The sequence below is a fragment of the Pongo pygmaeus genome, chromosome 21 (assembly GCF_028885625.2).
Source record: "Pongo pygmaeus isolate AG05252 chromosome 21, NHGRI_mPonPyg2-v2.0_pri, whole genome shotgun sequence".
Taxonomy (NCBI): domain Eukaryota; kingdom Metazoa; phylum Chordata; class Mammalia; order Primates; family Hominidae; genus Pongo; species Pongo pygmaeus.
Genome location: NC_072394.2, coordinates 43,467,939 through 43,491,454, shown reverse-complemented (window position 1 = coordinate 43,491,454; position 23,516 = coordinate 43,467,939). Strand labels below are relative to the sequence as shown.

The 23,516-nt window shown below is 43.4% G+C and overlaps 1 protein-coding gene across 2 annotated transcripts in view; it reads right to left on the bottom strand.

Annotated features, from left to right (window-relative positions):
• LOC129021636 (uncharacterized) overlaps positions 1 to 23,102 on the bottom strand; it is a 49,770-nt gene extending 26,668 nt beyond the window's left edge. For both annotated transcript variants that reach the window (XR_008496099.1, XM_054467306.1), the window contains exon 1: positions 22,894 to 23,102. Coding sequence is in view for 1 of the 2 variants with exons in the window: in XM_054467306.1 (XP_054323281.1) it covers positions 22,894 to 23,054 (161 nt within the window). In the remaining variant the exon portion in view is untranslated. The remainder of the gene's footprint in view (positions 1 to 22,893) is intronic.
• Between the last annotated feature and the right edge of the window lie 414 nt (positions 23,103 to 23,516).

Sequence of the window (23,516 nt, the reverse complement as noted above, 5' to 3'; positions counted from 1 at the left end):
ACGGGTGGATCACTCAAGGTCAGAAGTTCGAGACCAGTCTAGCCAATATGGCGAAACCCTGTCTCTACTAAAAATACAGAAATTAGCTGGGCATGGCGGCACGCATCTGTGGTCCCAGCTACACGGGAGGCAGAGGTTGCAGTGAGCCGAGATGGTGCTACTGCACTCCAGCCTGGGCAACAGAACTAGACTGTCTCAAAAAAAAAAAAAAAATATATATATATATATATATATATATATATATATGTGTCTATACGTGTGTGTGTGTGTGTGTGTGTCTATATACCCCAATTGTTGCATGTAATGTGTTTATTTGAATCAAGATCCAAACAAGGTCCACACAATCCACCGATTGGTAATTAAGTCTCTTTTACCCTTTAGGCTCTCCCTTTCTCTCTTTTTTAAGTGTGGAAGGTGGAATAAGCAGGATTGGAGAGATTTTCCCTTGCTCTGTCTTCAGTTTGTTTATTGAAGAAATAAGAGGCTGGGCAGGGTGGCTCATGCTTGTAATCTCAGCATTTTAGGAGGCTGAGGCTGGTGGATAACTTGAGGTCAGGAGTTCAAGACCAGACTGGTCAACATGGTGAAAACCCGTTGCTACCAAAACAAAAAAAAAACAAAAAACACCACCACAACCAACAACCCCCCCCAAAAACAACAAACAAAAACAATAACAAAGTTAGCCAGGTGTGGTGGCATGTGCCTGTAGTCCTAGCTACTTGGGAGGCTGAGGCAGGAGAATCACTTGAACCTGGGAGGTGGAGGTTGTAGTGAGCGGAGATTGCACCACTGCACTCTAGCCTAGGCCACAGAGTGAGACCCTGTCTCAAAAAAAAAAAAAAAAAAAAAAAAAAAAAAAAGAGAAGGAAATAATGGGTATTCAATTAGGAAAAGAGGAAGTCAAATTGTCCCTGTTTGCAGATGACATGATGGTATATCTAGAAAACCCCGTTGTCTCAGCCCAAAATCTCCTTAAGCTGATAAGCAACTTCAGCAAAGTCTCAGGATACAAAATCAATGTACAAAAATCACAAGCATTCTTATACACCAACAACAGACAAACAGAGAGCCAAATCATGAGTGAACTCCCATTCACAATTGCTTCAAAGAGAATAAAATACCTAGGAATCCAACTTACAAGGGACGTGAAGGACCTCTTCAAGGAGAACTACAAACCACTGCTCAAGGAAATAAAAGAGGATACAAACAAATGGAAGAACATTCCATGCTCATGGGTAGGAAGAATCAATATCATGAAAATGGCCATCCTGCCCAAGGTAATTTACAGATTCAATGCCATCCCTATCAAGCTACCAATGACTTTCTTCACAGAATTGGAAAAAACTACTTTAAAGTTCATACGGAACCAAAAAAGAGCCTGCATTGCCAAGTCAATCCTAAGCCAAAAGAACAAAGCTGGAGGCATCACACTACCTGACTTCAAACTATACTACAAGGCTACAGTAACCAAAGCAGCATGGTACTGGTACCAAAACAGAGATATAGATCAATGGAACAGAACAGAGCCCTCAGAAATAACACCGCATATCTACAACTATCTGATCTTTGACAAACCTGAGAAAAACAAGCAATGGGGAAAGGATTCCCTATTTAATAAATGGAGCTGGGAAAACTGGCTAGCCATATGTAGAAAGCTGAAACTGGATCTCTTCCTTACACCTTATACAAAAATCAATTCAAGATGGATTAAAGACTTAAACGTTAGACCTAAAACCATAAAAACCCTAGAAGAAAACCTAGGCATTACCATTCAGGACATAGTCATGGGCAAGGACTTCATGTCTAAAACACCAAAAGCAATGGCAACAAAAGCCAAAATTGACAAATGGGATCTAACTAAACTCAAGAGCTTCTGCGCAGCAAAAGACACTACCATCAGAGTGAACAGGAAACCTACAAAATGGGAGAAAGTTTTCGCAACCTACTCATCTGACAAAGGGCTAATATCCAGAATCTACAATGAACTCCAACAAATTTACAAGAAAAAACCAAACAACCCCATCAAAAAGTGGGCGAAGGACATGAACAGACACTACTCAAAAGAAGACATTTATGCAGCCAAAAAACACATGAAAAAATGCTCACCATCACTGGCCATCAGAGAAATGCAAATCAAAACCACAAAGAGATACCATCTCACACCAGTTAGAATGGCCATCATTAAAAAATCAGGAAACAACAGGTGCTGGAGAGGATGTGGAGAAATAGGAACACTTTTACACTGTTGGTGGGACTGTAAACTAGTTCAACCATTGTGGAAGTCAGTGTGGTGATTCCTCAGGGATCTAGAAGTAGAAATACCATTTGACCCAGCCATCCCATTACTGGGTATAATACCCAAAGGACTATAAATCATGCTGCTATAAAGACACATGCACACGTATGTTTATTGCGGCACTATTCACAATAGCAAAGACTTGGAACCAACCCAAATGTCCAACAATGATAGACTGGATTAAGAAAATGTGGCACATATACACCATGGAATACTATGCAGCCATAAAAAAGGTTGAGTTCGTGTCCTTCGTAGGGACATGGATGAAATTGGAAATCATCATTCTCAGTAAACTATCACAAGAACAAAAAACCAAACACCGCATATTCTCACTCATAGGTGGGAATTGAACAATGAGAACACATGGACACAGGAAGGGGAACATCACACTCTGGGGACTGTTGTGGGGTGGGGGGAGTGGGGAGGGATAGCATTGGGAGATATACCTAAAGTATAATAATAATAAATAAAAATAAATAAAAAAAATTAAAAAAAAATATATATAGTATTTATCTTGTAGAGTCTTCTACCTTCTGGTTTGTGGATTGCATCTGTGTGGTATCATCTAACACATGGGTCCCCAATCCCTTGTACTGGTTCTCGGCCTGATTCCTAACAGGCCACACAGCAGGAGGTGAGTGGTGGGCCACTGAGCGAAGCTTCATTTGTATTTACAGCTGCTCCCCATCGCTCGCATTACCACCTGAGCTCTGCTTCCTGTCCGATCAGCAGCAGCATTTGATTCTCATAGGAGTGCGAACTCTTGTGAACTGCCCATGTGAGTGATCTAGGTTGCGTGCTTCTTATGAGAGTCTAAGTAATGCCTGATGATCTGAGTTAGAACAATTTCATCCTGACTCCTTCCCTTGTCTGTGGAAAAATAGTCTATGAAAAATTGTCTTCTATGTTTCATCCTGAACCCCTCCCTTGTCTGTGGAAAAACTGTCTTCTAGCCCAAAAATTGTCTTCTACGGCACGGTCCCTAGTGCCAAAAAGGTTGGGGACCGATGATCTAACACATTCTTCTGACTTCTAGTTCATGTGACTAGTATCTTAATAAAGTCAGGTTAAGTGTTTTTAGCAAGAATGCTTCATAGGTAATATTGTGTACCTATACCAGGAGGCACATTCAGTATATTTGTCTCATTCTGTGCAATTCCTAGCTGTTGACGATGATGGCCTAGATCCGTTGTTTCCTTAAAGGGTGTAAAGTACAAAATGCAAAATTCAAATTCTTTAGATTTTTCCTCATTAATTAGCTGAAATAATTCTGTAAGGAGAAATTTCCTCTAGCCAATTATTTGGTTACAGTGAGATATGGTTCATACAGAAAAAGTAGAAAAGGTGCTTGATTCTTTCCCTTTATTCACCCATTTTCAAAATAATGAGTTGGTGTCCTAACATGCTCAAAGGGAATCCAGTGAAGTTTTCCTTTTCCCTCCCTCTCTCCCTCCCTCCTCTTTATATTTTTCTTTTTTCCTCCTCTCTTTTTCTTCCTTTTCTTTTCTTTCCTTTCCTTCCTTTCCTTTCTTTCCTTCCTTCTCTTTCTCTTTCTTTCTCTCTCTCTCTCTCTCCCTCTCTCTCTCTCTCTTTCTTTCCCTCCCTTCCTTCCTTGCCTTCCTCCCTTTTCTTTCTTGCTTTCTTAGGTGCTTTACTAAAAAAGAAATTATATAACATAAACTGCTCATTCTTAAAGTATATAATTTGATAATAAGTATCATAAAAAGACTGCTACTGCTGTTACTGTCTTGACTCAAGGATGGCTCCATACCTACTTACTTAAAAAAATTGGCTAGGCGCAATGGCTCACGCCTGTAATCCTAGCACTTTGGGAGGCTGAGGCAGGTGGATCACCTGAGGTCAGGAGTTTGAGACCAGCCTGACCAACATGGTGAAACTCCGTCTGTACTAAATATAAAAATTTAGCTGGGCGTGGTGGCGCATGCCTGTAATCCCAGCTACTTGGGAGGCTGAGGCAGGAGAATCGCTTGAACCCAGGAGGCAGAAGTTGCAGTGAGCCAAGACTGCACCATTGCACTCCAGGCTGGGCAACAAGAATGAAACTCCATCTCAAAAAAAAAAAAACTCAGAAAAACAAGGAAAATATAGCAAATAAGTTGCCTGTAATTGACACATAATAGTTGTACATATTTATGGGGTACAGCATGATATTTCAATACATGTGTACAATGTGTAACGAACGAATCAGGATAATTAGCCAACCTATGACTTCTCTTTTTTTGAGTATCATTATGAACTTATGGATTTTGAATCTGTTTTATTTTAAATCCTACTGATGCTTCAATTGCCTCATCTTTGGTCAACAAGAGCCTCTTCAAGACATTGGCTTCTGAGTCCTTTTGACATGACACTGTAGCTTTATTGCTTTCTGGAATGAAAAAGTCTTCCTGGTTCATCTTGTACATTTTTTGCTCCAGACCTTGAATCAGCTATTTCTCCTAGGAGCCCTGGTTCTTTTGTGGGAAATGGTATTTTGATATTGCAACCTTTTCTCTAGGGGTGCTCATAGTTACTGCATTGGTAATTGTTTCTAGGCCTTTTTAGTGGGTAGAGCTAGAGAAAAAAAGTTTTAAGAGATCTTGAGTTCATACTGATATTTTAAATTTCAATTTAGGGTATAGCATTTTTATTTCTTTTATTTTATATTTATATTTTTTCTTACGCTGAAAATGTTGGTTTTAGTGGCAATAACATTAGATTTATTTGCTTTATCTTATAATGTATAAAATAACAATTTATATTAATAATATGATTATGGAAAACATTTTAAGATTAAAAACTGGTCAGGTATGGTGGGTCACGCCTGTAATCCCAGCACTTTGGGAGGCTGAGGGGGGGCGGATCACCTGAGGTTGGGAGTTCGAGACCAGCCTGACAAACATGGAAAAACCCCGTCTCTGCTAAAAATACAAAAAAAATTAGCCAGGCATGGTGGCACGTGCCTGTAATCCCAGCTACTTGGGAGGATGAGGCAGGAAAATCATTGAACCTGGGAGGCAGAGGCTGTGGTGAACTGAGATTGCACCATTGCACTCTAGCCTGGGCAACAAGAGTGAAACTCCATCTCAAAAAAAAAAAAAATTAAAAACTTTTCTTTTTTTGGCAGTTCCTCTCGTCCTTTGGGTATATCCTGATGGGAATGTACAAATTACTATGTTTAAAGTCATTTGAAATAATTCTTCTCTGAGCACTTATACCATCAATTTAATACATAGTTTGATACATTCATTTCATTTTGCTTTCATTTTAGGGGTTACTTTATTTAAAATTCCATTTTGTTTTAATGATTATGTGGAACATTTACATCGTTCCATAGCCAAATCTTCAAAATAAGTATATTCAGGTAAGTCTAGCTTCTCTACTTGTTCTTTGTACTCTGATGTCTTCCTTTCTCATCGAGTCATTTTTTAAAAAGTTATTTTCTTTTATTTAAAAAATATAAGCAAATATACATATTGATTTCCCCTCTTTTGTACATAAATGTTAGCATACCATACACTTTTCTTCTTTTACTTAACTATATATATATAATATATGTATACACATTTTATATTTTATTATTTATTTATTTATTTATTTATTTATTGAGACAGGGTCTTGCCCTGTTGCCCAGACCGGTGTGCAGTGTTGTGAACATGGCTCACTGCAGCCTCAACCCCCTGGGCTCAAGCAATCTGCCCACCTCAACCGTTTGAACAGCTGGGGCCACAGGCGTGCACTACCACGCCTGGCTAATTTTCCTTCAATTTTTTTTTTTTTTTTTTTAATGTAGAGACAAGGTTTCACTAGGTTGGCCAGGCTGGTTTTGAACTCCTGGGTTCAAGTGATCCTCCTGTCTCAGGCTTCTGAAGTGCTGGGATTATAGGCATGAGCCACCATGCCCAGCCTAACAATATATTCTGAAGATCACTCTACCACAGTAGACAAAGATAGCTGTCATTCCATTTTATGGCTTCATAGTACTCCACTGTGTAAATACACCGTCATTTATTCACATAATCCCCTGTTGATGGATGTTTGGGTAGTTTCTAGCCCCTTGTTATTACAATGAGTGCTGCAACAAAGAACCTTGTGTCAGACATTTGCCAGAGTATTTTTGGGATTGACTCATGGAAGTTGTATTGCTAAGTAAATGCATATGTAATATTGGCTTTTGAGATCCTAGCCCAAGAATGCTTTCTTTTTTATTCGTTATTTTTTAAATAGCAAAATCTATCAAAACTCTTTTCACTGTAAATTGACAATTTATAGCTGTATAAATTTGTGAGGTACAAAGTGATGTTATAATGTATGAATACAATGTGGAAGATTTAAGTCAAGCTAGTTAACACATCCACAGCCTCAACAAGAATACTATCTGTGTGAGCTTTTTTCACACTACCTCTCTGTGCCTCAGTTTCTCATCTGCAAAATGGGAATAATAACAGTATTTACCTCAGGGAGTTGTTGGGAAGACTATATGGGCTAGTTGTTTTAAAGTGTTTAGAATAGACTGGGCATGGTGGCTCATGCCTGTAATCCCAGCACTTTGGGAGGCCAAGGTGAGCGGATCACTTTAGGTCAGGAGTTCGAGACCAGCCTGGCCAACATGGTGAGACCCCTGTCTCTATTAAAAACGTAAAAGTTAGGGCCAGGCATGGTGGCGCATGCCTGTAATCCCAGCACTTTGGGAGGCTGAGGTAGGCAGATTGCCTGAGCTTAGGAGTTCAAGACCACCCTGGGCAACAGGGTGAAACCTTGTCTCTACTAAAAAAAATACAAAAAATTAGCCAGACATGGTGGCGGGCACCTGTAGTCCCAGCTACTTGGGAGGCTGAGGCAGGAGAATCGCTTGAACTCAGAAGGCGGAGGTTGCAGTGAGCTGAGATTGCACCACCACATTCCAGCCTGGGCGACAGAGGGAGACCCTGTCTCCAAAAAAAAAAAAAAAGAAAAAAAAAAGAAAAGAAAAATTAGCCGGGCATGGTGGTGGGTGCCTATAATCCCAGCTACTTGGAAGGCTGAGGCAGGAGAATCACTTGAACCCAGGAGGTGGAGGTTGCAGTGAGCTGAGATGGTGCCACTGCTCTCCAGCCTGTGCAACAGAGTGAGACTCCATCTCAGTAAATAAATAAATAAATAAATAAATAAATAAATAAATAAAGTGCTTAGAATTTTCCTGGTACATGGAAAATGTTCAATAAATGTTAGCTGCTTTTATTTTTATTAGCAAAGGGATAGAAAGTATGGGAATATGTGGACAGGTGGAACAGTAGAGTTAGATGCTGCTATAAGTTTTTAAGAAGGGATTCCCATCAAAAAGTGGGCGAAGGACATGAACAGACACTGCTCAAAAGAAGACATTTATGCAGCCAAAAAACACATGAAAAAATGCTCACCATCACTGGCCATCAGAGAAATGCAAATCAAAACCACAATGAGATACCATCTCACACCAGTTAGAATGGCCATCATTAAAAAATCAGGAAACAACAGGTGCTGGAGAGGATGTGGAGAAATAGGAACACTTTTACACTGTTGGTGGGACTGTAAACTAGTTCAACCATTGTGGAAGTCAGTGTGGTGATTCCTCAGGGATCTAGAAGTAGAAATACCATTTGACCCAGCCATCCCATTACTGGGTATATACCCAAAGGACTATAAATCATGCTGCTATAAAGACACATGCACACGTATGTTTATTGCGGCACTATTCACAATAGCAAAGACTTGGAACCAACCCAAATGTCCAACAATGATAGACTGGATTAAGAAAATATGGCACATATACACCATGGAATACTATGCAGCCATAAAAAATGATGAGTTCGTGTCCTTTGTAGGGACATGGATGAAATTGGAAATCATCATTCTCAGTAAACTATCGCAAGAACAAAAAACCAAACACCGCATGTTCTCACTCATAGGTGGGAATTGAACAATGAGAACACATGGACACAGGAAGGGGAACATCACACTCTGGGGACTGTTGTGGGGTGGGGGGAGGGGGGAAGGATAGCTTTAGGAGATATACCTAATGCTAAATGAGGAGTTAATGGGTGCAGCACACCAGCATGGCACATGTATACATATGTAACTAACCTGCACATTGTGCACACGTACCCTAAAACTTAAAGTATAATAGTAATAAAAATAAATAAATAAATAAATAAATAAATAAAAGAAGGGATTCTGGAGCTGTTCCTTCTGCCCCTGCAGGAAAGGGAAGAATCGAAGAACCCAGAAATGAAGTTTGAAGATTAAATGAATAGGACAAGGACTGATAGCTTAATCCTAGCATAGACAGTGGGCCCTAAGGCTCCAAATGCCCCTCTTCCCAATGCTTGAGTGCTGGCTATACACTCTGACCTGTCTAGAGACTTAGTTGCACTCTGGAGGAAGAGAGGGAGGAAGCAGTCACTTGACCACATTTAACCTGAACTTATTTACAGTAAATCTCTGCCACTAGGTTGGATGGGCACTTGGGATAGAAATGAAATTCAGTTATACAAAAATAAGGTATTTTATATATTCATTTTACATGAGCTTATGGCCTATTAAATTCAACTCATTACAATATAATTATTGACTGATAACCTGAGGCACAAGAGGAGGGTGTGAAAGAATGGAAGGAGTGGGAGGGAGTAAAAGAAATATTGGAAGGCAGCTCTTTGTTCACCTTACACATGGGGTGAGAGCTCTGATGTCCAATATGGTAGCCACTAGCTACATGAGTCCGATGACTACCAAATTGGAAAACCTAGCTATAGAAATTTTCAGCATTGCACTGTTCTATTGGGCAGTGCTGGGAATGTTGATTGGCTGTGCATAGTGGGTGGCAGAGTGTAAACCCTGGTGCTGGAGGTCCGTCCTGATATCTTCATCTTTGGTTCCCAATAAATGGGCTCAAACTGGTCCTCTGAATGTCCTGGACAGCTGCTCGCATCCACACGGCCATTCAAGTCTGTGTCTCAGGCTTCTGCTCCTTCCTCCTTCCTCTAGGGAGTAGCTGCCTGCAGCTGTAGCTCTTTATCCCCTTTCTTACAACCTGTTCCTCCAAAGTCATGCCCAGATTCATGTCCTGGGTCTCCTTCCCAGGATCTCAGGAGGCTTCATCAAGCTGGTCTATTTGTTCTCTGTTATCTGCCTAGACTGAATTAAGGTGGCTGGCAGGCTCCCTGGAGTTGGAGGCAGACAGGGCACCCCCAGCTAGTTCCTCCTTACTCTCTCCTGGCTCATATTTCCTGTTTTTAATAGCTAGGTCCCTGGGCCTATCAAGGGGTGATACAAGGCCTGTCTCTTCCCTCCCCCACCACGCTTACTTTGAAAAGAGGGAAGTGGAACTGCTCAGTGTTCATGAGCTCGGCTAATAGCACCTTCTATCATGCAGCCCTCCCAGCCCTGAAACCTCCAGCTCTCAGTCCTACTCAGGTTCCCACACCCACCCCACAAAAAGCCTTGTCTGAGGCTTCCTCCAGAATTGCAAGGTCTGGGGAGCTGGGTGCCACAGACCCAGAGGAAGTTTCCCTGCTCTGTTCTGCTTGTTTCTGCAGAGATGATGTGACCACCTCACTGCTATCCAAGTTCCATTCAATGAATATTTGTTGGTCATCTGGGCCTGACCCTGAGGTCACCAGGGTCTACAAGGCAGATGAAAGTCCTGCTCCTCAGACATCTACCCTAGTGGGGGAGACAGACAACAAAGAAGAAAAATGGGATCCTGGTTGAGGAGTTGGTGGGGGACAGATTCTAATATTGGAGGTTCTTTTGGGTTGGAGGGAGCTGGGCGTGCTAGGCAGGGACAAGATGGAAAGGAGAGAGGAGGTGTATGCCTGACTGTGAGCTCCATGAAGCCAGGGACTGTGCCCTATTTGCCTTCCATTGATTCCTCAGTGATTCCTTCCATTGATTCCATTGATTCCTCCTCAGAGCAGGAGCTCATGAAACACTGAATGAATACCGACCAGCGCTGCTGAGATAGGCGCAAAGCTGGGGGCTTCTGAGCTGGACTTGCCTCTGTGGTCCCCACGGCTGCCCTTGTTGCATGGGGCCTGGACCCCAGCCCCAGCCCAGCCAGCTTTGCTGCCACTTGGATTCATTCTCTGCAGTTTCCAAGTCTTTCCCTGAGCTATGGCCTCCAACCTATCCCAGCTCAGGGCCGGTATGTGTCTAGGCAGCTCTATCCAGCTCTTTCCTCACTTGGCAATTTATGAAGTGGAGACATCAAGTGGTCAGATCCTGGAACGGCAGCAGTCGAGCTGTGGACACAGAGCAAAGGCTCCCGAGCCCTCCTGCCAGGCTGAGCCCTGACGCAGCGATGATTAGTACTGGATCCACACAGAACCTTATCCTGGCTGAGCCCAGATTCCAGCCATAGAACGAACTCTAATCCTGGTCACAGACTGAGACCTCCATCTCCTAATTAGGGGTCTAAGAGGGGTACTCCTAAACAATTCCCCTAATTTTACATTTGTACTGTAATGACCTGACACAACTTTAAAAACTTTTTTTTGGAAGGGTCACATATATTCAGAATTTTCCAAACTAAACATATCCATGCAACTAATGCTCATTGCTGGCATCCCAGACACCTTCATCTTCATAATTCCTCCTACTTGCTACCTCCCCAAGGGTAACAACTTCTATATTTTGAAATCATACTGTATATTCTTTTCTTTTTTTTGAGACAGGGTCTCACTCTGTCACCTAGGCTGGAGTGCAGTGGTGTGATCTTGGCTCACTGCAACCTCCGCCTCCCAGGTTCAAGTGATTCTCGTGCCTGAGTAGCTGGGACTACATGTGCGCGCCACCACGCCCAGCTAATTTTTTGTATTTTTAGTGGAGACAGGGTTTCCATCATGTTGGCCAGGCTGTGTATACTCTTTTCGGTGTCTGGCTTCTTCTGCCCAATATCATGTTGGTGAAATTCATCCACATTGATGTGTGTCCTTGTTGATTGGTTATACTTGGTGTGCACAGTCAGCCCCCGTATGGATTCTGCATCCATGGATTCAACCAGCCACAGATTAAAAACATTTAAAAAAAAGTTGTGTCTATACTGAACATGTACAGACTTTTATCTTGTCATTCTTTTTTTTTTTTTTGAGACGGAGTCTCACTCTTTCACCCATGCTAGAGTGCAATATGCAGTCTTGGGTCACTGCAATATCCACCTCCCAGGTTCGGGTGATTCTTCTGCCTCAGCCTCCTAAGTAGCTGGGATTACAGGCATCTGCCACATGCCTGGCTAATTTTTGTATTTTTAGTATAGACAGGGTTTCATCATGTTGGCCAAGCTGGTCTTGAACTCCTGACCTCAGGTGACCTGCCTGCCTCGGCCTCCCAAAGTTGCTGGGATTACAGGCATAATCCACCACCCCCAGCCCTTGTCATTCTTTTCTTTTTTTTTTTTTTGAGATGGAGTCTTGCTCTGTCATCCAGGCTGGAGTGCAGTGGCGCATCTCGGCTCACTGCAAGCTCCGCCTCCCGGGTTCGCCATTCTCCTGCCCCAGACTCCTGAGTAGCTGGGATTACAGGAGCCCGCCACCATGCCCAGCTAATTTTTTCTATTTTTAGTAGAGACGGGGATTCACTGTGTTAGCCAGGATGGTCTTGATCTCCTGACCTCGTGATCCGCCCGCCTCAGCCTCCCAAAGTGCTGGGATTACAGGCATGAGCCACTGCACCCGGCCCATTATTTTCTTAAAATACAGTATAACAACTATTTACATAGCATTTACATTGTATTAGGTATTATAAGCAATCTAGAGATGATTTAAAGTTTATGGGAGGATGTGCATAGGTTATATTCAAATACAACACCATTTTATGTAAAAAACTTGAGCATTCCTGAATTTTTGTATCCGTGGGAGTCCTGGAATCAATCCCCTATGGATACTGAGGGATAGCTGTATTTCATTATGTGAATTTATACTGCAACTTGGTTATATATTCTATTATCAATGAGTATTTGGGTACTTCCATTTGGAGGTTATTGTAAGTAGTGCTGCCATGGATTTTGTAGTATATGTCATTTGGTGAACAGAGCTAGGCATCTCTGTACCCAGAAGTGGAATTGCTGGGTTATGGGTTTTGCATTGATTTAGCTTCAGTAGATGCTAATAAATAGTTTTCTGAAGTAGTTATACCAATTTACATGCCCCACTCAGGGTATGCCAATTCCAGTTGTTCCATACCGTTACACTATTCATTCTAGACTTTTTGTCTTTTCTACTGTAGACTTTCTGGCTGATGTGTACTGATGATATCACTCTTGGATGGGCCTGCAATGCAGATGAGCTTATGTGCAGATGTATCAATTTTATTATTATTTATTTATTTATTTTATTATTATTATTTTTTGAGACGGAGTCTCGCTCTGTCGCCCAGGCTGGAGTGCAGTGGCGCAATCTCGGCTCACTGCAAGCTCCGCCTCCCGGGTTCACGCCATTCTCCTGCCTCAGCCTCCAGAGTAGTTGGGACTACAGGCGCCCACCACCACGCCCGGCTAATTTTTTGTATTTTTAGTAGAGGCGGGGTTTCACTGTGTTAGCCAGGATGGTCTCGATCTCCTGACCTCATGATCTGCCCGCCTCTGCCTCCCAAAGTGCTGGGATTACAGGCGTAAGCCACTGTGCCCGGCCCAATTTTATTATTAATAAATGGAAGGGATTTTAATGGAACTGGCCCTGCTATCTTATAATTGACATTGAAAAGGGATCCAGCTCAACACTTCTAAAACCCAAATAAAAGATTTTAGTCATTTAAGCAAAAATTTGTAAATCTCTCAAATTCATAAACTCATAAGGGACTGCTTCTATCACTTAACTGCTTATTCTTAGTAACTCTTTTGTTTTTTTTGTTGGAGACAGGGTCTCACTCTGTTGCCTAGGCTGGAGCTCAATGGCAGTCTCAGCTCACTGCAGCCTCTGCCTCATGGGCTCAAGTGATTCTCCATCCTCAGCCTCCCGAGTAGCTGGGATTACAGGCGTATGCCACCACGCCTGGCCGATTTTTGTATTTTTAGTAGAGATGAGGTTTCACTATGTTGGCCAGGCTGGTCTCGAACTCCTGGCCTCAAGCGATCCACTCACCTTAGCTTCCCCAAGTGCTGAGATTTTAGGCATGAGCCACCGTGTCCAGCTAAAAACTCTTATCTGATCAGACATTTTGTTGCACTTAAGCTTGGAAGATTCAATAGGAAGTAATTTTTTGCTAAATTGGGATTTAGCATTATTTGTTTTATATATATGTGTGTATATATATATACATGAGTAATATACAAGAGTATACTAGTGTACTACTTTTGTAGCATATGTCCATTGGTGAACATAGGTAGGCGTTTCTGTACCTAGAAGTGTGTATATACATACACATACATTTATATTATATTATATTCACACACACACAGTATTAATTGATGAGAGTTATAAGACACAGCTTTGGGAAACTAGTTGCTGAATTTTGTCTTGATCTTGCTGAGCACAGTGTTTGTTTATTCGGCCCAAAGAAGCAATGGCCCAGGGACCATTTTGGGGAGCTGCCTTCTAGATCTGCAGAAAGTATAAAATGGTTCCAAGCAAAGAAACACTGGAGTTCCCAGGGTTCCAGATCCACCTTCCACATCTGAGCCCCAATTCCCACTTTACGTGACTTGCTGGCACTGTGTCTGGGCTCCGAGGCATGGAGATCATGCAGGATGGATGAGGCAGAAATGACCAGGAGACTCTCCAGCTGCCAGTGTGCAGAAACCTCCACAACTGGCAACCAATCAAGTATCATACTTGTAAAACAATTCTTTTTTTTTTTTGAGACAGAGTTTCACCCTTGTTGCCCAGGCTGGAGTGCAGTGGTCTGATCTCGGCTCACTGCAACCTCCACCTTCCGGTTTCAAGCAATTCTCCTGCCTCAGCCTCCCAAGTAGCTGGGATTACAGGCACCTGCCACCATGCCTGGCTAATTTTTGTATTTTTAGTAGAGATGGGGTTTCACCATGTTGGCCAGGCTTGTCTCGAACTCCTGACCTTGTAATCCACCTGCCTTGGCCTCCTAAAGTGCTGGGATTACAGGCGTGAGCCACCACACCTGGACAAAACAATTGTTTTAGCTAAAAGTCATACATTTCCTCTTATTTAAATGACAGGCTGATTTTTGTCTCTGCTTACAGGAAACACATACCTTGGAAGTGGTCAACCTTCATAGTCTGAAGGAGGAAGTGGTCAAATACCAAGATCAGAACCCGGTCTATTAATCACTGGGCAGAAGTGTGTAGAGGAAGACAGGCTGGGGAATGGAGACCCTGCTAGGGACCACATGAAACCCAGGTTACAATCAAGCGTTGGTAACTGAAGGCTGTTCTAACTCCACCTGGAGACTTTTCACTTCTTTGCTCTGGACAGGCTTGGCTGATCCCAGCATTTAACAACATTTAACTGCATTTAACTCTCAAAGGCAATCTTGTCACCCTCATTTCTATTTCATCTCAAGGACTAACAATTTCAAGAGTAAAAAGTAAAAAATAGGGGGATGAAGAAATAGGGACAAAGGGGAAATGGGAGAAGAAAGCTAAGAGCAATCAGGGGAGAGGTTAGTGCAAGCAATGCAGTTTATAGACTCCTAGGTACTTGGAAACCGTGGGCCACAAATCTGACTCTGAGCTTCCTAGCAGCCATTGTGAAAAGGGAAATGTAATCCATCACATGATTCATAAAGCTTGTCAGGTAAAAAGCAGAACAGTTTTCCCCCAGAGAAAATGCTTATTCCTATTATGAAGATTTGGAAGAAATTTCTTCTGGGGCACACAGACAGACACAGTGCCAGCAAGTCAGTTAAAGTGGGAATTGGGGCTCTGATGTGGAAGGTGGATCTGGAACCCTGGGAACTCCAGTGTTTCTTTGCTTGGAACCATTTTATACTTTCTGCAGATCTAGAAGGCAGCTCCCCAAAATGGTCCCTGGGCCATTGCTTCTTTGGGCCATCTCAGGAGGTAAAGCAATGGCCTTTTGAATCACAAGTGAGCAAGGAGGTAAGAAGTCTTTCGTGGCCTGGGTTACTCCCAGCAGGTGAAGCTTGATACTGGCTGCTGTCTTTTACCCTGAACCCCGGATGGGTAACACAGGTGAATGTTGGGACTACAGAGAGGTGAGCATAAGATCTTGCTCACTCTGGAAAGACCCAAAGAGATAATTCACCCCTTTTCTTTATCTTCTGATGGGACATTTTGCCAAAATTCTTTCTGGACTTAGAAATGTTTTTTTGGCTCCAGAGTCCCTCTCTTGGGAGAGCAGAGGGCAGGAGATTCACAGCATCTTAAGAGTTTATAACACTAGGCTCCTGGGGCAGGCAGAAGTATGGCCCCCCAAAGATGTTTTGCATCCAAACTTCCGGAACCTGCAAACACTTTACCTTAACATGGCCCAAGGGACTTTGCAGATGTGATTAAGCTAAGGATCTTGAGATGGGGAGATGATCCTGGATTATCTGGCTGGGCCCAGTGTAATCACAAGGTCCTTATAAGAGGAAGGCAGGATGAAAGTCAGAGAAAGAGCCGTGATGATAGACTCAGAGGTCAAGGCTCGGCGTGGTAGCTCATGCCAGTAGTCCCAGAACTTTGGAGGCTGAGGCAGGTGGGTTGCTTGAGTCCAGGAGTTCGAGACCAGCCTGGGCAACACAGAGAGATCCTGTCTGTACAAAAAATACAGAAAGTTAGCTGGGTGTGGTGGTGCATGCCTAAAGTCCCAGCTACTTGGGAGGCTGAGGTGGGAGGATCACATGGGCCCAGGAAGCCAAGACTTCAGTGAGCCGTGATTGCGCCACTGCACTCCAGCCTGGGTGACAGAGTGAGATCCTGTCTCAACAACAAAAACAACAACAACAACAAAAAGTAGAATCAAAGGTTAGAGTGATTCAATGGCTGGCTTGAAGATGGATAAGGGCCACAAGCCATGGAACGTGGGCAGCCTTTAGAAGCTGGAAGAGGCAAGGAACACATTTTAACCTAGAGCCTCCAGGAAGAATGCGGCTCTGCGGAAACCTTGATTTTTTGCCCTGTTCTGACTTGCAGGACTGTAAAATACTATGTATTGTTTAAGTGGTTAAGTTGTTACAGCAGCAATGGGAACTGAATACAACCCCCCAACACTCACACACACACACACACACACACACACACACACACACACACACACCCAGCATTTGAAATGTGCCTTGTGGACTTTTCCTCATCTAGCCAAATATATCCAGCTATATAGAGAAAAGTCGTGTCTGGTGGGCTGGGGTTTGGTCATTCAGAGCCCAGAGCTGCCAGAGCCTGTCCAGGCACATTCCGAGGAGAGAGGGTTGGAGCCAACAGACTTCCAGTATCTCTACAGCTGCTGGTCAGGGTGGCCCCCGTGGAATGTATTTGGCTCCCCCAATCTGATGCCATTGAACATCTACTTTTTCTGGCTCTGAATCCAGGGCTGCTCATGGGGAGAGAATGCACTGGTCTGGCCAGTGATAAAATGCGGGTCCCTGCTGCTCACTGTGCATTCACCTCAGCCTGTGCACTGACAGCAATAGCAACATGTGTTGAGAACTTACTCTGTGCCAACACTTTGCATGGGGGAATTCATGGAATTCTCATGGAATTCTTACCAGGACTTCGTGCAGCTGGCTCTGCTTGACCATAGGCTGTCAGTGTGACCTTCAGAACGACCAGTAAGGCCTGGGATTTGGTTGCCCAATTGCAGCTCTGTGCTGAGAAGGCCTCAGGGTGCCAGCATGAGTACCCTTGGGGAGTAACACCTCCATTTCGTCTTAGTTCAGGCTGCTATAACAGAATACCACAGATTCGGTGGCTGAAATAACAGAATTTTATTTATCATGGTTTTGGAGGCTGAGATGTCCAAGTTCAAGGTGCTGGAAGATTCAGTATCTGGTGGGGACACTCTTCTTGCTTTGCAGAGGGCTGTGTTCTTGTTGTATCCTCACATGGTAGAGAGGGGGAGATCTAGCTATTGATCGACTGAAAGAGACAGAGGGGCCTCTCTTATGTTTCTTCTCTTTTTATTATTTTTTCTTTTTTTTTTTTTGCATTTTTTCCTTTTTTTTTTCTTTTTATGTTTCTTCTTAAAAGGGAACTAATCCCATTCATGAGAGCCCCACCTTCATGACCTAATCACCTCTCAAAGGTCTCACCTCTTAATACCATCCCATTAGGGATTAGGCTTCAACATATTAATTTTGGGGAGGACACAAACATTCAGTCCATAGTAACTCTGATCTTTCTCTTTCTTGATTTCTGTAGTTGGAATTCCTGAAAGCTGCCTTGACTCCTCCTGGAACAATGTGGGACATAAATAAACAAGTAAATGGTAACTAAAAAATCTGACTGCTGGGTGGACACAAACTGGTCCTCTAATCCTAACCTCATACTAAATTTTTGTGTGATTCTCCCCTTGATCTCTGACCCTGGTCCTATACTGACCCCTAATCCCACATGGAGTGGGACAACCTACTCTCGGTTTACATGAATAGCTTATTGTGGGATTGGTATGTGCCAAGTGCTGGTCTAAGTGTTTTACATTTATTCATGGATTTAATCTTCCCAATGACCCCAGGGATAGGCATTATTATAAGTTCTGTTTTAGAATGAATGATTATATAGTATTTTTATTTTTATTTATTTTTGAGACAGGGCCACACCTTGTCACCCAGGCTGGAGGGCAGTGCCGTGATCTCAGCTCACTGCAGTCTCACCCTCCCAGGATCAAGTGATTCCCCCACCTCAGTCTCCTGAGTAGCTGGGACTACAGGTGCATAGCACCATGCCTAGCTAATTTTTTTTTTTAATTTTTGGTAGAGATGGGGTTTCAACATGTTGCCCAAGCTAGCCTTAAACTCTTGGATGATGCTCCCGCCTTGGCCTCCCAAAGTGCTGGGATTACAGGTGTGAGCCACCATGCCCAGCTGTATTTTTAAAGTATTAATTGAGCTTCAGACTCTATTTGAAATAGATACAAATTAATATATTAAATTAATTAATTCACTCATTCATTCACCAAACATGTATCGTGTTCCTGCTTTCTACAAGGCCAAGGGTCAAGTGCTGGGGATACCAGAAGATAAGGCAGATACAGGAGGGGGCTCCAGCTTGCAAAGCTGATGGCCCAGTTTTATCTCCTCCCCATCTGCTTCGGCTCATTGGCAGCTCCCTTCCCAGGTGGGATATCGAGAGGTATCATGTTGAATTCTTAGTCTCAGGCAAAGGCCCTTTCCCAGACCCTCCTTCCACTCTAGGGAACAGAAGAGTCAGGGAGGTGCTAAGAAACAGAAGTGAAACTTCATTAGATGATCTGGTGAATTTGAATGCATTGTCATCTTCAGAGTTGGGGGCGAAAGGGCGTGGGCTTAGCTACCACTTCTGAGAGCAGCACATCAGCTTTGCACAGGGGACAGGCGCTGGGGCTATGCCCAAGTGGGTACCAAGACCAGCAAGTGTCCCTTGCATGTCCATCTTCCCCTTTCTCACAGGAAGGGCAGGTGGATGGGAAGTCAGGCTGTTTTAACTTAGCTGTTTCCCTAGCAGTAAACTCAGCAGGTGTCAGCAACTATTTGTTGAATGAACAGATGAACCTCACTTGGGTTTCAAGCTCAGCTGGGCAGTTTAGCAGCTGTGTGGCCCTGAGAAAACTGCTTTCTTCTCTGTTTTCCCTTTGTCATCCATCAGGAGAGGACAGTGAAACCTACTAGTGTTTATTCAGTATTTCAATCTTGTAAAAAAAAAAAAAGCGCTTTTTAAATTTAAAATAAACATAAAGAAAATCACCAAGACAAATGTATGGTTCAATGAGTTATAAAGCAAACATCTTTGTAACCACTACCCAATTTAAGATATAGCACTTTGCAAACACCCTCCCCAAGTATCTGTTCCCAATCTTAGCCCCCTTACTCCCTCCACCATGAACTAGTAACATGACTTTCACAATAATCACTTTCTGGCAATACTTTGTTTTATCACCTAAGTATGTATTCCTATATACTATTGTTTAGACTTGCCCACAAAGAAAAAGATGCATCCCTGTAGTCGCAGCTACTCAGGAGGCTGAGATAGGAGAATCACCTGAGCCCAGAGAGGTTGAGTCTGCAGTGAGCTGTGATTGAGCCACTGCACTCTAGCAGAGGTGACGGAGCGAGATCCTGTCTCAAAAAAAGAGATACTTTATTTATTTATTTATTTTTTTTTGAGACGGAGTCTCGCTCTGTTGCCCAGGCTGGAGTGTGGTAGCGTGATCTCGGCTCACTGCAAGCTCCATATCCCGGGTTCGTGCCATTCTCCTGCCTCAGCCTCCCGAGTAGCGCCCGCCACCATGCCCAGCTAATTTTTTGTATTTTTAGTAGAGACAGCGTTTCACCGTGTTAGCCAGGATGGTCTCGATCTCCTGATCTTGTGATCTCCTGATCTTGTGATCCCCCTGCCTTGGCCTCCCAAAGTGCTGGGATTACAGGCATGAGCCACCGTGCCTGGCCAAGAGATATATCTTTAAAGTCTCTTTTATTTATTTACTGTTTATTTTACTTTTTCTTTTTTTTTTAAAAGAAATGGAGTCTCGCTTTGCCACCCAGGCTGGAGTGCAGGGATGCCATCACAGCTCATTGTAGCCTTGAACTCCTGAATTCAAGTGATCCTCCTGCCCCAGCCTCCTGAGTAGCTGGGACTACAGGTGCACGCCATCATGCATGCCTGGCTTAAGGTCTCTTTTAATCTATAAGTTTCCCCCTACCCTTTCTTTTCCTCATCAGTTATCTGTTTAGCCAGTAGAGTTTCCCACAATCTGCATTTTGCTGACTGCATTGTCACCATGCAGGTCTATGATTTCCTCTGTCCTCGTGCTTCCTGCAACTTGGAAGCTGGACTCAGAGGTTTGATCAGACTTGGGTCCAATCCCTTTGGCCACATTCTCAGTAGGCTTGTGTTTCATCCGGAAGCACATTATGTTGGATCATCCTCCTTTTATGTTGGCAACTGTTGATGCTCATCATGGGTAAGTCCGTTAATTCATCGGGGATAGCAAAGTGATAGCATTCCAGTCCTATCTTTTCTTTTTCATGTATGAGGAGGAACACTTTTAGAAAGTGACACTCCCCCTCATTTACTGTGTTACTCAGTGGTACAGTTCATATAGGAAAGGCAGAATAAATGCTTGATTCTATTTACCAATGTTCAAGAGAATTAATTAGTTCTTTATCATTATTTGAAAGAGACCAATAAGGTTTCTTTTCAATATCATTATAAGCTCTAGTATTTAACCATATTTGATGGATTACAATCAGTTATAAGAATTATTCTTTTTCGGCTGGGTGTAGTGGCTCATACCTGTACTCCCAGCACTTAGGGAGGCTGAAGCAGGACACTCAGTTGAGCCCAGGATTTCAAGATCAGCCTGGGCAACATAGTGAAACCTCATCTCTACAAAAAATACAAAAATTAGCTGGGCACTGTGGTGTGTGCCTGTAGTCCCAGCTACTCAGGAAGCTGAGGTGGCAGGATTGCTTGAGCCCAGGAGGTTGAGACTGCAGTGAGCTGTGATGGTGCCATTGCACTCCAGCCTGCAACACCCTATCTCAAAACAACAACAACAAGTTCTTCTTCTTCTTCTTCTTTTTTTTTTTAGATCGAGTCTGGCTCTGTTACCCAGGCTGGAGTGCAGTGGCACCATCTCAACTCACTGCAGCCTCCGCCTCCCAGGTTCAAGCGATTCTCATGCCCCAGCCTCCCGAGTAGCTGGGATTATAGGCACATGCCACCATGCCCAGCCAACTTTGTTATTTTTAGTATAGACGGGGTTTCACCATGTTGGCTAGGCTAGTCTCGAACTCCTGGCCTTAAGTGATCTGCCTGCCTTGGCCTCCCAAAGTGCTGGGATTATAGGCGTGAGCCACCACACCCCGCCAAGAGTTCTTTTTTTAAAAAAGTTTTTTTAAATTAACTTAAGCCACAGTTTCTATAAGAATTACTCTTTTTGAAGCCCAAATGGTTCCATTCTTGGCCAGTGAGACTCTCTTTAGGTTGGCTCTTGAGTCCTTTTGCTATAACCCTAGTCGTCTCTGAGAGAGTCATCTCTGATGCCATGCTTTCTGTACGACAGGATGTACCAAATTAATCTGCTTTCAAAATGTTCTGCTCCAGACCTGGAATCAGCTTTTTCTCCAGGAAGTCCTTTTATTTTTATACATTTTTTTGAGATGGGGTCTCACTCTGTCACCCAAGCTGGAGTGCAGTGGTGCCATTACGGCTCACTGCAGCCTTGACCTCTTGGGCTCAATTGGTCTTCCCACCTCAGCCTCCTGAGTAGCTGGGACTACAGGCGTGCACCAATATGCCCAGCTAATTTTTGTATTTTCTGTAGAGAAGGGGTTTCTCCATGTTGCCCAGGCTGGTCTTGAACTCCTGGGCTCAAGCAGTCCACCCACCTTGGCCTCCTAAAGTCTTGGGATTACAAGGGTGAGCCACTGTGCCTGGCCCTGTTTTATTTTTAAATGGAAAATAGGGTTTCATGACCACTGTCTGGATGCTAGGGATGCAAATGGCTACTGATTTGGTCATTAGGAAATATATTTTATCACACACACCCCTTTCAGCCAGAAACCAGGAGGATAGCACCCTGTGTTCATACTAATAATTCCAATTCACACTTAGGTTTTTCACTTAATCTTTTCTATATTACATCTCTCCTTTCTTCCACATTGAGAATCAGATCCTCAATAATACAGGAGATGATAGAATTAAAACAATCTGTAATTACTTATTTTCCTTATCCCACATTACACACACAATGGTCTCAAAATGACAGCAGTAATAGCATCAACAAGATAATTACTGGAAACAGTTTAAAAAGTTTTTTTTTTTGAATATGCTCTTCCCATTATTCCTATTTTAAAAGTGGTCTTGTAGGGCAGTGGTCCCCAGGCTTTTTGGCATCAAGGACCAGTTTTGTGGAAGACAGTTTTTCCATGGATTGGGGTAGGGGATGGTTTTGGGATGATTCAAGCACATTGTATTTATTATGCACTTTATTTCTATTATTATTACATGGTAATATATAATGAAATAATTATACAATTCTTCATAATGTAGAATCAGTGGGACCCCTAGCTTGTTTTCCTGCAACTAGATGGTCCCATCTGGGGATGATGGGAGATACTGATAGATCATCAGGCATTAGATTCTCACAAGGAGCCCGCAACTATATCCCTTGCATGCACGGTTCACAATAAGGTTCGCACTCCCATGAGAATCTAATGCTGCCACTGATATGATGGGAGGTGCAGCTCAGGCAGTAATGAGAAATGGGTAGTGGCTGTAAATACAGATGAAGCTTCACTTGCTTGCCTGCTGCTCACCTCCTGCTGTGCAGCGTGGTTCCTAACAGGCCACAGACCAGTACCAGTCCATGGCCAGGGGGTTGGGGACCGCTGTTGTAGGAGGCGGAGCAAGATGGCTGAATAGAAGGCTCCATCTCCCCATCTCCCACAGGAACATAAAATTTAACAACTATCTACACACAAAAAAGCACCTTCATCATAAGAACCAACAATTGGATGAGCACTCACAGTACCTGATTTTAACTTCATACTGTTGAAAGAGGCAATGAAGAGGGTAGGGAAGACAGTCTTGAGTTGCTGATGCCACCCGTCCCCATCCCATGGCAGTGGCTATGTGGCATAGACAGAGAATCTCTGTGCTTGGAAGAGGGAGAGTGCAGCTATTGTGAGACATTGCATTGAATTTGATGCTGCTTTGTCACAGTGAAAGCAAAACCGAACTGAACTCAGCTGACGGCTGATGATGGAGAGAGTATTTAGACCAGCCCTAGCCAGAGGGTAATTGCCCAACCCAGTGGATGGAACTTGAGTTTCAGCAAGCCTTACCACCATGGGGGTAAAGTGCTCTGGGTTGTAAATAAACTGGAATGGCAGTCAAGGTCACAAGGACTGCAGTTCCTAGGCAAGTCCTAGTGCTGAGCTGGGCTCAGAGTCACTGGACCTGGGGCGGGGCACATGACCTACTGAGACACCAGCTGGGGCACCTAAGGGAGTACTTGCACCACCCTCCCCTCAACTCCAGGCAGCACAGCTTGCAGCTGCAAAAGAGACTCCTTCCTTCCCCTTGAGGAGAGGAGAGGGAAGAGTAAACAGGACTTTGTCTTGCATCTTGGATGCCAGATCAGCCACAGTAGGA